Source organism: Carassius gibelio, chromosome A13 (assembly GCF_023724105.1).
Source record: "Carassius gibelio isolate Cgi1373 ecotype wild population from Czech Republic chromosome A13, carGib1.2-hapl.c, whole genome shotgun sequence".
Taxonomy (NCBI): Eukaryota; Metazoa; Chordata; class Actinopteri; order Cypriniformes; family Cyprinidae; genus Carassius; species Carassius gibelio.
Window position 1 is genome coordinate 18,220,663 of NC_068383.1, and position 15,648 is coordinate 18,236,310.

Below are 15,648 nucleotides of genomic sequence, written 5' to 3' on the forward strand. Positions count from 1 at the left end.
AAATCCTAGGGGGTCTTGTATCTGTTTAAGATTGATCGTATCTGTTGATGCAGCATAAAGTGCTGTTTCCCTGCTTTACAAAAACCCAAAGCTCTGAAGGAAAAATATAAAAGAAATAGATCAGAGTGTGATCTACCATCACCCATGAAAAGAGAAAATATTTACCAAACAACGTACAGCATACACACCTACAACAGAAACAATCATGTAGTTATACTGGTTTAGGTCAATAACAGAATTAAACTGATTGACTCCTCCCATTCACAGCGAACACAAACACTCCCACACATATTCAGATCCATCTGTCTGCAATGCAAAAATAGCATTTGCTGATTAAAACGGAGAAATCAAATCTTGGTATTGAGGGGGAAACAAGTGTGAAAGAGGGAGGAAGAGAGAGAAAGAGAAACAACTCAAGAGTTCAGATTTCCAGGCAATGCCTCCCTCTGCAATGCAGATGCTGAAACCAGATCTCTGGCTGCATGTCACAATGTTCACCCTTACTGAACCACAAATACAAACACACACACACTGATGCTTCTATTTAGTATTTCTATCATAAATATGGCAAATATCATTTTACCTGGGTTTACTGTGTGAGTCCTTGGAGCTGAACCATCCTTTATGTTTGACTTCTACATGTGGTTGAGCTTGTTCTCCTTCCCCTTTGCTTGCAATTGGTCCTTTCCCATGTGAGAACAGGCCTTTCCTTTTCTTGCTCTGTGTCTCTCCAGCAGGTATCACTGTTTCCATCTCCACCTCATCTGTAACTCTTCCAGCTTGCTCTAATGCTGCTACAATGGCGGCTTTTTCTTCCTCTCCAGGTTTATCAAAGGACCAGCGACGGCCATCCACAGGGCCGCCGCTCTGCTTGTCTTCCCCACGGCGAGAGAGGTTCTGCAGGGAGAGGGAGAGAGAGGAGCCCTTCTGAAGCACCCCGAGGGCTGGAAGCAGGGGCTCGGGCCTTGGCTTGGACTTGGTTGGCTGTGTCTCTTGGGATTTCGGTTGAGTTGCATCGGTTTTCTGAGGCTTAGCTGGAAGCGTGGCTGCCTGTGGTTGACCTGACTTTTGAGTTATTGGTTTGGCTGTCTCTGGCTGAGGTTGCTGTAATACGAGTGATGGTGGGTGGTGAGTGAGAGGAGATGTTTCCACCGGATTCCCATTCACACACACCGAAGGAAGCAGAATAGTGGTGTCGTACTCTGATGCCAGAGAATGAGGCACTGGTAAGCTGATGTCGTACATCACATGTCTGACAGGAGAAACCTGTGGTGAGGGAGCCACTGTGTGCTCTGAAAGAGAAAGAGCCTTATTGGTTTCTTAAATTTGTGATGTAATAAATAGAAACAACAGATATTTTCTTCCATATTTTGACATTTATCTGAGTGAAACAAATGATCGTAAAAGAAAAAAATGTAGTGTGGGGATTTAATTTTGTATATCAGTTGTTGATTGGATGGAGGCAGATCTGAATTTGAACTTGTAAGAATGGGTGGAGTTTAAGCAGACTAAATGTCTGGAGAGTGCAGAATGTGTCACCAGGCAGAGAGAAGTATGCAGTTTCACCGAAAGGTTGAGTTATAACATTTTGATTAAAAATTAAGCAAAAACAGTAGTAAACAAAAAATAATAATCAAATCTGAAAGGTGAATTCTCTAGGTTCAATGCAATTTAAGCTCAGTTAGCGGCACTTGAGAAATAATATTGAATCTTCACGGTAACCTTGATTTTATTTTTTGAAGAAAATCAGTTGGTTTTTAATTTGTTTCTTTAACTTTAAATCATGTAAATGTCTTCTAACAAACCCCCAAAACAAACGGAATAAACATATTATGGGCACTTTAATATGTGTTTCGTTTGAGCTGTAAAACTGTTTATAGTGTTTTAGGATTGACAACATTACGTTGTCATGACATACATGATAAAGAAAATAGCATGCTAATAATTTAACAAGTTTTTAATGGCTCAACTTCTAAAACAAAGTATTTGAAAATTTATAGATTGACCCCATTCACTTGTAAAAACCTCAGTGACAACCAGATTTGAGCTTTTTGGTTCGTTTGTCTGAAAGAAAAGCAGTGGAAATTGATTTTTATGTTTAACTTTTACTGAAACAAGAACACAAAAAAAAAACAAATGCTGTAGTGCATACCAGGACTGTTGTCTGCAGTCAGATTGCTGCTGTTACTCGGAGAGTTGGACAGATCTGAGACCACCACGCTGATACCTGCCGTCGGGCTGAGGCTGCCGCCCCGCGATGAAGACTCGCTGCTCTCGGAGCCCAGTGACGTGCTTGAACGCGTGTCTGAAGACTTCCTCAACTTCCCACGCAGAAAAAAACTTCTCATCTTACTCCTGCGGACCTCCCCGCCTTCATCATCCTCGTACTCTTCCTCACCGCCCCCATCGCTCGGCAGCCGCCCCCGCATGCGTGCCAGTGCTCCGTATCCTCCAGGGACGATAGCAGAAGAGGACTCTTCTTCATCACGGCTCTTCTTAGCTCTCATGCGTTCTCTGAGCTTGTCAAAAGCAGAACGAGGTTTGTCCTTCATGGAAAGGTCGTACATGCTGGCCGTCAGGTTGTGCCGAGTGAACTGTACGGTCAGCTGAAGCTCCCCTCGTTCTTTCTCCTTTTTACCAGTTTTAGAATGCAGCCGGTGCCACCTATGAACAATAACGAGCAAAGAAAACCGTTAGATGGATTCCCAAATTAAAGTATATCAGAAACTATATCATATAACTCATAATATTATGTAAATACAAACTATTATTTTAGATACGATTAATCACGATTAATCGATTTGACAGCCCTATTTTTTTATATAGTTCAACTTGAAACCAAAGCTAAACTGAGGAAGACACATATCTTGATAAAAGTATGAATCCTGACAACAATCTTCAAAAAAACATCATATGGTTTGGTTCAAAGGAGAGCCTCACAGTATCTACAACAAATTTATATTAACATTGGCTCCATTTTAGAATTCATTTTTGTAGCAATGCACAAATGCAGATATTAGAAGTGTTTTATTTATTAATAATATTGGCTTTATATATATCGTATTTTTCGGACTAGTCGCACCTAAGCATAAGTCGCATCAGTCTAAAAATACGTCATGACGAGGAAAAAAAAACATAAAGTCGCACTGGACTATGAGTCGCATTTAGTTAGAAACCAAGAACAAAGAGAAAACATTAAAATTTTTCAATGTTTTGGCGAATGGCCATGTAACGAACTGATATCCTCCCACCTCACCCCTCCCCCGATGCCATCGTCAATCGTGATGTTTCACTGTAGCCTGTAGACGCCGTCTGATGCCAGTTTGGTAGACATCGCCCAACCCTAAGTCAGTCTACTGAAGACTGAAGAATAGATTTATTGATCTGACACTGCTAGGGTTTGCCAAGTGCCCTCTCCTCTGCATTCACATCCACTCATACAGTTCTCATTTTCTAACAAGTGAAAATACACAAACTTAGATCACAATGCAAATGGGCTTACGGCTAAGTGAAATAGAGGATTTCCTGATACTCAGGGGTTTTTATTATTATTATTATTTTATGTAAACACAAACAAATTCACACACAAACTCACACATGCTGACAAAAGCAGAGCTGGGACAAGAAGGTCAGCTTTCTTCCATCAGCATTATTGCTTTTCTAGGCACTTCACCTGACACACACGCACACACACACACACACACACCAGTAATAAAATTTTCATATCATTAGAAACTTGGCTCTTTAAACAGCCCTTTGTCAACACATTAAAAGAAAACAATTAACCAATTAACAGATGAACAGGCGGATCCACCCACACATGAATGTCCATTAATTATTTACATTTACTAATACATTTGGCATTATTCCAGTGCTCTGTGTTGCTGGTAGCATCACATTCAAGTGACAATGGGATGTGTTTTGCATATATATTTTATATTTTTTTTTTGTTGCAATTAGTAATGGCATTGGTAATACATGAACGTCTAACATAAATATAGTTATTTCTGTTCAAGTTAAACACAGAGCAAAGCCACTTCATCTAAAAATGAACGCCCTTGGTGATCATAGAGGTGCGAGTATAAGTACCTTCACTCCTTATTTTTTCAATGCCATACATTTTCTCTCTCCTGCATAGTTCCATTGACCATCCACTAATTTATTCGCAACAGATGAACACTATTATGCCCACACTTAAAATATGCCAGCAGGACAATCTAAAGGTGTAAGAATCTAAATGAGCAGCATGATCAAAACTTCGATGAATAAACTGTTGTACATAATCTACTGCATGCCTTCTGTCATCTGACTGATAGTTTATGCATTTTAGCAAGTAAAAGGCCTTTTAATATAATTCAATATAATAATTATTTATTTTTGCTGTGATATCTTTAATGGTTTAAATAATGTAACATTTACTGGACTGAAGGAACTTGACTAATTCATTTCCATATTATTATTTTTTTTTTTTAAATCATGTTAAAATGTGAGTCTCAAATATACGACATATATCTCAGTCTTTTAAGGGATGTTTATTTGTTCATCTCTCAATCATCACTGCATTGCATTATATGTTTTGCCTCCCACAATAAAACTTGATAAAACTAAGCACCTTAATATTTTTTGTAATCACGATTAATCAATCATTGTGATGTACGGTGTATATTTATTATGTATATGTAAATATACAAACGTACATGTATATATTTGATATATGCACATGCATTTATACATAAATATACACAGTACACAAACGTTAAGTAAACACACATTTTTATTTTGGATGCGATTATTCATTTGAAAAAAAAAAAAACCTGTATTTCCAACTGGGAGATATAGAGTGAAATTATTTACATGCATTTTAGTCTGTTATAAAGACCTCACTTATTTACATCAAATGTTTCATGATTTCATCTTTATTTTTTGGTTATAAATAACCAAAGTTTCTGTCTCTAAGAGGTGTTTTTTCCTCATTAAGCTCCATATTCCCACTATATCACTATAGAAGTCTTAAAAGCCAGATGTATCAAATATTATACTCAAAAAAAAAACAAAAAAAAAATACAATAAAACTAAAAACAAAGGAAACAATTGCCTAATGTTCAATGAACTCAAACTTTTAGTTATGCACAATGGTGTGATCGAACAATGCCTGCTCCACTGAGAGAAAAAAAGAAGCAACATTAACCTAGTAAATAAAAATGAGTAACTGAATATTTTGTTTAACTTTACTCAAAGAGTTGTGTGTGAAGATCTTAACGTGATGGCTGAAGCACAAACTGTGAGTTTCTGTGTCTTTGAACATCTAAAGATCCTAAAGCAATTAGTCAGCAAGTCGATGTTTCCTTTTCATGTTACGGTTTGTTTTCTTTGTAGCATCTTTTATGATAACCAGACCAAACCAATTAGCCCAAAACACCCACTAGTTCCAGTATGAATCTAAATAACCCCCTGATTCAGCACTGCAATCATTTCACCTCTGTGTGAGGTAAGCAGCAGACTCCTGACTCCCTCGGCATCCAGCAGAACTGGCACTTTTACAGTGTGGTCCTTTCAAAAAATGCAGTAAACGGATGGAAACAGATTTTGTGCCAGGTATAGAAAAATCTGACGGTTTTACATCTGACTAAATGCTTTAATCATGCAGTGCTGAGTCAAGAGTAATCTAGTCTTACTATGGTAATATACCAACCCACACACTAACTACATGATTCATCATTCTACCCAATTCACCACACCTACACAAACTAGGGGATATACCAACACGATCTGGAAATCACCAGGTACCAAGAAGTGAGTAACACAAGCAACATCTTCAGCAAATATTAAACCTTCAGAGTCAATCTTCAGTGTATTTAGTAAATTTAGAGTAGAGGTCTGCTATAACTGAGATTAACAAAACTCTTTTGAGCCAGGCTAAAGAGTTTTTTAATGTACAACTTTGAGTTTGTGTCAAATGGAGATTATACTTAATAAAAAGCATGAAATAATAAATATTTATCTTAAAAAAAAGATTACCACACATTTACACGTGCACAGCATCTTTGAGTCAAAGCCTGTGAAATCTCATCAGGGACCAGCAACTGTAACTTTTTAATTATTTATTATTATTTATTAATTTTTTCAAAGTAGAATAAATATTACAATAAACAATTTTACAAGAAAGTGAAACTAACAACTACTACCCCTCCAACCCTCATCCAGCCCACAGCACATCCAAAAATAGTACAAAACAGGTAAGTAAATAAAACGGCAACAAAAATAATGAAAATATTTTAAGAGACCAAGATCTCCCTGACTGAACACACACAGTTGACCGGTTTATTATTACACGTCCGTGCTGTTGACAATTCCAGATATGATATCTCCAGTAAGGATTCAAGGAATTTAACCAGTGTTTGATGGAAAGGTCATGAGGAGGTTTCCATCATTGAACTAAATGTTTCACCAAACAAAGGTACGGTCATCTGAACGGTCTCCCTTTAATAGAAACATTGAATGGGAAACAGTGTGGTATCAACAGTTCATTTCATGCATCCATAAATCCTAATCATCAATTCATCCATTTCAAAATTATTCACAGGGCATATTTAACCACATACATAAGACATGTTATGGGTTGATCACCACACCCTTATTGTTATTTTTGTGGGCCAGTTTGCCTGGATGGGCACGTTAATGCATATGCTTTGGGATTGTCCAGATGTGCAAGATTTTGGGCTTGATGTTCTGTACAAGGTCACTGGGACTTGTTTTCCTAAAGATCCTGTTCTCTTACTGTTGAATGATAACTCTCAATTTTCTTTAAAAGAAAAAGAATGGAAATTTTGGTTAGCTGCCTCGACAGCTGCAAAGAAACTTTTAGCATACTGTAACTCTAAATATACAGTACATATTTACAGAAGTGTCTGACCAGGAGTATTGGTTGGGATAAAATAGCTGCACCAATAAGCTCATTTAAACTGACTAACTTTGGTCCTTTAGACATATATGACCATGTGGATATTTACACTTGTTAACATTTTACTCTTTTTTTTTTCAGCTCTAGAACACGAACCCAACTTAAACAACTTGCATCCGTGTTGTGTCTGTCAATAACATCAATAATAATTTTAATAATTAATTTAATAATATTTTTTTTTTTATGCATCTATGTCACTATTTACTTATTTGTACTTATTTCAAAACAGTTACTGTTATTACATTAAAAAATACCTATTATGTTATATGGCTGGGCAATATATCGAATATTAGCGATAATATCTGAATAATTTTGACAACGATGTAAAATTTGAAAATATTGTGAAATCTAACAAATTCAAGCATACTTTCCCAAAATAACAAGGCAAACGTCCAAAAACTTTACTACGCGAACTCTCATGAGAGCGGTTGCCAGATATCAAGAGTTCAAAACCCACAAATCTGAGCTTCGCTGTTAGATAGATACATTTTTTACTTATTTTAAGCAATCTGGCAACCATGCGCACACAAACGCTAGCTCCTCATTGTGGAAGCGCCGCTGCAGATGATCTGAAAAAAAAAACAAGCTGGAGCTTAGCGATTTAAATGAAAGCATCATTCAGCCACTCTGTGTTGTCATAAGATCTCAACTTTGTTTGCGATTTTGGTCGCTGTATAAATGCACTAACTAATCGCTACTGTGTGAAAAGAGAAACAGTCTATGGCAATGTGGAATTACTAATGGGAATTTAACTTTTATAATATTTTTCATTTGTTTTACCAGTTTTCATAATATAGACAGAGAGAGTGTATAAGTATTTGGTTTTTAATATATATATATATATATATATATATATATATATATATATATATATATATATATATATATAGAAGAACTTTAAGTATTTGTTTCTTTTAATTGTGAAGATATTGGCTCACATTTAACAAAAACCTAAGGTTTAGGTTTAGGTAAAATTAATAATCATACTACTTGAGATTTACATTTAAAAAAAAAAAAAAAAACATTAAAGCACAGTTTGTTTCATTTTTATCTTTTTATTCTATTGTCATTTGCTTTTTTATTACTGACAGTTTAATTATTTTCAATAATCTTGAGGACTTTCTGTTTGTTTTTAATTTCACTGGTCTCTACAATGTAGATGTCATAGCAACCTTATTTACAGGAAATACATATTTGACATGTATCACTATCTTTAAATAAAACCACTCATATAAACTTTTGGTCATATGGCCCCCTCATAATCATGTGAAATAATCGTGATTACAATATTGACTAAAATAATCGTGATTATGACTTTTGCCATAATCGTGCAGCCCTAATTTGAAGGCAGCTATTGGATCATTAAGGGTAAACGTCATATGAGATTATGCATTACTTTACAGAGAGCTTAAATATTACAAGCTATTTGTTCTGCCTTGAAGGTGCATTAAGCAATATTTGAAAAACGCGTTTGACCACAGTGTGGTCAAATCAGCAGTAAGGGGCATGTCTAGTGATGGTAGGGAGAAGAGAGGGCTCAGTGAGTGCACTGGACGGATATTAGCAGATCGACTATAGATAGCGAGAGAAGTCAGACAAAAAAAAGGAACATTTTGGAGGAACAAAGAATTAAAAAGAAGGGTTGTGTTCAGGCAAGAGGTAGGACCCACATACATTTTGGAGCAGCTTTCCAGCAATGGACAAAACTGAAGGAGCCAGAAGGTCTGAAATCAGATGCAGAGGTTGCTTTTAGGGCTGGGCGATATCTAAAGATATGATCATGCACATCTAGTCAATAAATCTGGTTCCGTGATTACCGCTAAATCGCCATCACCTGCTTTCAAATGGAGCGGCATTTAACAGAGCCGTAGATCACTGACAAGCTACGCAATAACGCGTTCATTATCGAATACATGTCGAATTCAATAATGAACACAATATTGCGTAGCTTGTCAGTGATCTACAGCTCTGTCTATTAAATGCAGCTCCATTTGAAAGCAGGTGATGGCGATTTAGTGGTAATCACGGAACCAGATTTACTGACTAGATGCGGATGATCATATCTTTAGATATATCGCCCAGCTCTAGTTGCTTTGTTTCTTCTTAGGTGAGCTACATTTATTTTGCTTTTACTACACAACTATTCTGTGTTGACTTTTGGCTGAATATGCTGCAGCCGGCAGATAGGGTCATAGCAGATAGGGCTGTGGGATGATATGTTGCAATACATTGCGATACTGTAAGCAAGGCGATATTGGGATATTTCTTATTTTAGTAATAGTATATATTCTAAGGAAAGCTGTCATTAAGAATGCACCACCATATGCAAACCATATGCAATAAATAAAAAGTGTTTAACCAGAACACAGTGAGATTTGCATTTGCAAAACATTAAACATTATTGAACCAATTTTTGTGCAGTATGAAAAAAGGAGGATAAATTAAAGTGCTAGCAGAATATATATATATATTATATATTATATTATATTAGACCCTGCTTTAAAGGTTCACAGTTTACAATTGTGTCACAAAATTAATACAGATATTTAACATTTTCACATGGATTTGACAGGTTTTTACATTTAGTCATTTAGCAGACGCTTTTATCCAAAGCGACTTACAAATGAGAACAATGGAAGCAATCAAAATCAACAAAAGAGCAATGATATACAAGTTATAACAAATCTCTGTTAGCTTAACACAAGTACACGTAGCAAGGGCTTTTAAATAATATAATAAATATAAAGAAAACAGATATAGAAAAGAATAGAGCAAGCTAGTTTTTTTTATTGTGTTAATTGTATAATAAATGAAAAGACAACAGATAGAATAGAAAAAGGACAGAGCAAGCTAGTGGTAGGTCTTTTTTAAGATTAGAATTAGAATAGTGAGTGCTAAAGTTAGAGGGTCGAATAAAGATGGAAGAGATGCGTTTTAAGCCGATTCTTGAAGATGGCCAAGGACTCAGCTGCTGGGAATGAGTTAGACAGGTCATTCCACCAGGAGGGAACAGAAGAGCGAGCCTCTTCACAAGGGTCGCAGCAAGCGGCGGAACTGAGCGGAGCGAGTACCCATAGACAGTAAAAGAAATGGACACAGCAACCCCATTGGAACTCAATTGAGACAAGTGAAGCCCATTTTAAGCTATTTTTAGCACTTCCGTTTCTGACGCGCAGACTCAAACGAAGCTTGACGACGTCAGCAACCTGTCTGACAGATGTAAATGTTCTAGTAGCTGTGCGTGCAAACTGCCATCGTTAATCTTGCAGAGACAGCGAGCTTGAGCGGGGAGTTCTTTGGCGTGAGGGAGCAGGAGTAAGTATTCAGATTAATTATTTTGTATAGTATTTTAAAATGTAACACCAGTACGGCATATTAAGTTAATTGTCTGCGAGCTTCTCCTCCTGACTGTACGGTAATGCGACAGAGAGTCGCGTGGTTATGACGCAATCGTTAGCCTATTTTTACAAAAACTGTTTCTACGGGGCCATAATGTAACATAGAAGGTAATGGAGCCCTTTATACATTGTCATGTATCTTTAGAAATAAATATTGGACAACTGGAGCCTTTTAACGCCTCATCTGAGTTAGAAAGTTATTCGCTGTCAAAGTGACGCCAAAATGAATGGGAGGTCAATGGGATGCTAACGCAAGTGAAGTTCTGCTACAAGATGGCGGCACCCGGCCGACTTCAACTTCTGGTCGACTTCCTTGCCGCCTGCGAGTACCACAGTCCCGCAGTGGACGTTACCACAAAAGCCCACATGACGGCACACTTCAGCTTTGTACACCGAAACATGAACTGGGACAATTCTTTCACCCTCCATTATTATCAGCGAACTACAATAACGCTAACATCAGTGGCGTATTTATGCTAGTATGACATGTCACTCAGGATTTGCACAGAGATGAAGACTGCCATCTAGCGGTCGGGAAATAAACTCAAACTGAAACGCCATGAATCTTGTATGATTTTTTTATTTATTAATTTTTTTATCGAGATTGCATTTTTGAGAATCGATACAGAATAGCCAAACAAAATACCGCGATACTTGCGTGTCTCGTTATTTTCTTACACCCCTAATAGCAGAAGCTGCCATCTTCACTGCCAGGGTTGTGTTCGTACATGTGGGTGGAGTTATCACAATAGGGGCAAGGTCCTGTTGGGGTATGGGCGTGTTTGTTTTGTGCTTTCAAATATCAACATGGTTTGGCAAAAATCACTTGCACCTTAGTGCATCTTTAATGTGTTATTTCACCAAAAAAATTGAATTGCTGATTTGGAACAGATTTGGGGAAATTTAACATTACATCGCTTGCTCGCCAATGGATCCTCTGCAGTGAATGGGTCCCATCAGAATTAGCGTCCAAACAGCTGAGAAAACCATCACAATAATCCACAAGTAATCCACACAACCCCAGTCAATCAATTAACATCTTGTAAAGTGAAAAGCTGCATATTTTTATGAAACAAATGATACATTTCTCCAAATCGGTTCCAATGAAGAAACTATTTAAGTATTAAGTACTAAGTTTTATATATTTTTTATTTTACTATTTAAGTATTATATTTAACTATTAAGCCTATATCTTCTAAATTTTCAGCTCATTTTTATTTTGGGGTGAATTACAAATGGTGCAATGGATTACTGGCGTACTCAGAGGAAATATATTAGAAGTGTGAGCGATTTTGACTTATCACGATTTTTCCTAAAATTTGACTGATTTGAGTTACAGTCTAATTCAGGCTACCATTTAATGCCTGTGTGTAGTGCACTAATTTGGTGGATTATGTAGGCTTCCACTACAGTGCACGGTTACAAAATAATTGTAATTGTCTCACATTACCTATAGTCTTGACCCTGTCAGAGTATCACTTGTCTCATAAAAAAGGGACTTCCTCAAATAAGTTAAACACATCAATTCCAGTTATTTCTCTACAGAAGTGATACCCAAAGAGCTATAGAGAGCATCACTGAAGGTCCTCTATATAATACAAATAAATTATTTCTTATTTGCTTGCCTGTTACAGGAAGTGGGGCGTGAACTGAGAATAAACCTCTCACAGCTATAGTGTTAGATTCTAGATATAGAGCCTCACTCACCCACAGCTACTCAGGAAAATATATTTCCTCAGAATTAGACCCATAAATATATGCACAAACACTCTACACACAGGTTAAAGACACCTTGAAACACTTTCCTTTGCATGTTACAGAAAAACATAAGAATGTGTTTTCTTTTGTCTCAGTCTGGATGAGAAATGTGTAAGTCATGCTCCACTGGTCTGATCTAATGTCTAGTTTGAGTTATTCTTAGCTTCTGGTTTCTGTTATCTAGCACCACAGCTGCTTCTGGTATCACTCTATAAAACTATTGGTTACTTTTGGAGAACAATATCTTAATAATCGTATAATGAGCAGCTGAAAAATAACATGACATTAATTTTTATTCTAAACCAAAAAAAAAAAAAAAAGGTTCTGTTAACCGTTTATTTATTAAGGCCATTTTTAAAGCACATTTTTGCATTGAATATTTAATTTAAATATTTGGCAAATGAACTTTGTCAGTATAAAAAATTGATTTTTCAAACAGTTTGTAATGCAACAGAGTTTGCACATTACATGCAGGTCATGTTAACTGGCAAACTATTTTTGGTGCAGTGGTAATGCAATTAAACAGTGTGGTACTTTTATTTTATTAGTAAACTTCAATCTTAACCATCTTTGAGTTACTAAGATTATAGTATAACCTAAAGAAGAGGTTCGAACAACATTCGTTTGTATATTTGTAATGGATCTTAATCGATAGACCTATGAAGTCAACCTCATCTCACGAGAAAACCTAGCAATTTCGTATTTTAAAACATTTTTTTTTTTTAAAAAGCAAGCATGAAGATCCACCATCTAAACATGATCATCACTGGAGTGTAAGCAGATTGTACTAAAACCGTGTGAATGATGGTACAAATTCATACAAATTGGCCAAAATGCCATGAACTATGAACTGCCAAAAGACTGTGTTGGTGAAGAACAGAGAAAAATACATTTAAAGAGAAAACACATGACCCAAGTCGTATGCCTTGCTTGTGCCTTAGTCTTACATAATCAGAAAGTTGACAGAGCAAAGCTAAACGGCTCATACAAATAAACAATGTCACATCCAATACTTTGTATGCAATTTTAGCAACCTGAATCAGACAGATGTAAAACACAGGCCATCTACACAAGTGTTACTCATTACTAATACTGGAGGCCCCCCAACACTACACATTTTGGATGTCTCCCAGATGGGACACACCCATTTGAGGTCATGGAGACTCTACTAATAAGCTGAAGAGTTGAATCAGGCGTGTTTGATGACAAGATGCGACTCATTAAGAGGCTTGAGGAACAGATATGGGAAGCGGCACAGAAAAATGTCCCTACTTTCCTCTGTCAACATACAGGCCCGTTTAAGAGGGCGTGTCTGCAGAGGAACACATTGCAGCACTCTTGAGTGAGACATATCCGACTGGGCTAATTGCACAATGTTCATTCTCATTCCTATAACCAAAGTAAAAATTAAATTAAAATTCAAATAAAAAGCCACAACTGTTGTTTCAGACTGACACTGGTAATAATGACAACGAATACATACCAAACAGTTGTCTACACGCAAACTTACTCATTTTTCATGCTTTTCCGCTGGTGAAAGGCTTCGTCCAGAGGTATAACAGCCTGGCCCAGAAACACATCCAGTCCTATGAGAGCTCTGTGCATCACGGTGAGAGTCAGGTCGCCACTACCGGGTGGGTACGCGTCTCGCCCTCCCTCCTCCAGGATCCCCGGCTGCAGCTCGAACGCGCATTCCTCGCCCCATTCCGGGTCCGTGGTCTTCTCCATTAAGCACGTGGAATATTTCTCTTTGCCCAGCTGGATGATGGTGTAAACGTCGCTGGTACCGTGTTTTCCCTTCGCGCGCAGCCCTCGGGCCCGTAGCACAGTTACCTGCACGTGCGTTGGCAGCCATCGCTGATCCTCTTCACTCTTCTTCACCAAGGACATGGTCACCGGTGCACCGCACACGGACACGGACACATAGACCGTGGGGCAGCTGGGAACGGCTGTTCTCCCGGTCTAGCGTCGCTTGGTAACCGCCAGCCTATCGTCGTGGTCCACAGCAAAACATTTTTTAGGATTCAGCGCGCGTGACACGTCGAGCCGAACAGATGAAGTGTCTGGTCTGTGTGCGCACGCCGGCGTGGGTCGTTTCTCCGGGTTCTCCTCGGGTTCCTCTCTGCGGTCTTTTAGAGCCACCTTGCAGACCGGTCCGCCGACGTCACTGCTTTCTGCTCTCCGCAGGACAAGGAAGTGACTAGAAGCGGTACCCGGACTACAGCATAGCCTACTGCATTCGTGATGCTGTTAAATACATGTTATACTGTGCATTTAGAAAAACCTTATATTAAATAAACGTCGTTCGTTGTCGGACCGCTTATTATAAATGCTAAAATGATACCTCAGTCGAGCTACCCTGCGAAGGAATCTGAATACTGCCTTATGATGACATAATATTGCAGATAGGGTGATGCGCGGACTTTAAACGGCGAAACTGCGAGTTCAGAGCTGGTTGTCCTCAGAAACTCAGCCACTTATCCATTTTAGCTCACATCGAAAAACATTAAAAATTCATGAATTTTTAAGTAGGGTGCAAAAGGTCTTTATCCGTCTTTAAGGGAAAAGTGTTCCCTGTGTAATGTTAGATGTTAATTTGTGTTAAAATAAGAGGATAAAACATTGAATACTGGCGAAGAGCCATGATTTGTATTAAAATATATGTTAAAGACTCAACTTGGGCACAGAGTGTTTTATCTTCCTGGTTAATCGGTTGCACTTTATTTTACAGTACGTGTACTAACATGTACTTATAGTGTACTTACAGTGTATTTATCTAAGAAAGTTCTGGTAATACAGGGTAACTACATGGGGTAGGGTTAGGTTTAGGGGTAGGTTTAGGGTTAGTACCTAGTTATTACATAGTTATTGTAAGTACTATAATAAGTACATAGTATGTACATGAGGAACAGGACTGTAAAATAAAGTGCTACCGGTTAATCATTTCATTTCATAATATGTAGGTATTTAATCCCAATTTATGTATTATTTTGCTTTAAATTCACCAATGATGTACATACTTTATAAATAATTCACTTTGCACATTTCTCCTTACAAATCGACATTAATTTGCACATGTAGGCCTATCACAACAAATCAAGGTCTTTTTATCCCAGGCCCTTTTCGCCCACACGGTTATCAGAATTTCTGATCACTGGACGATCATATTGACTCTCTCATATTGTCAAATTGCATACTTTTTTCTATCCCTTGGATATATCTAGTTGAAAAGATAAAAGAATCTCCTACCCATGGCATGGTAAATAGGGGCCAAAATGAGACCATTAATGCAGCTATAGGTAGTTGAAACTTTTCTTCTTTTTTTTTTTTTTAGGTTTGGCACAATTAAGATTTTAGGTTACACTTAACATATGGGTATAAGAGCAATACTTAGAGATTGTATTTTATTAAAATAAATTTTTAAGAAAGATGGGGTTTAGTATATCACAGCACAAGACCGTCACTCTTTAGGATATTTCATTAAGCAGTTTTAAAACATTGTTTCTAACATCATGAATTCTACATAAATAT

The 15,648-nt window shown here is 37.4% G+C and overlaps 1 protein-coding gene across 3 annotated transcripts in view; it reads right to left on the reverse strand.

The window, feature by feature from the left end:
- Nucleotides 1-15,648, reverse strand: part of LOC128026375 (rab11 family-interacting protein 5) — a 49,381-nt gene that overhangs the window by 8,330 nt on the left and 25,403 nt on the right. Inside the window, exons 1-3 of one of the 3 annotated variants that reach the window (XM_052613447.1) lie at nt 13,628-14,600; nt 2,153-2,664; nt 584-1,292 (exon numbers count right to left, since the gene is read on the reverse strand). In XM_052613447.1, the coding sequence (XP_052469407.1) occupies nt 584-1,292; nt 2,153-2,664; nt 13,628-14,007 (1,601 nt within the window). In that variant the 5' untranslated portion in view covers nt 14,008-14,600. Of the gene's footprint in view, nt 1-583; nt 1,293-2,152; nt 2,665-13,627; nt 14,601-15,648 lie in introns of those variants that run through there. The other 2 variants (XM_052613449.1, XM_052613448.1) reach the window with 2 other exon arrangements.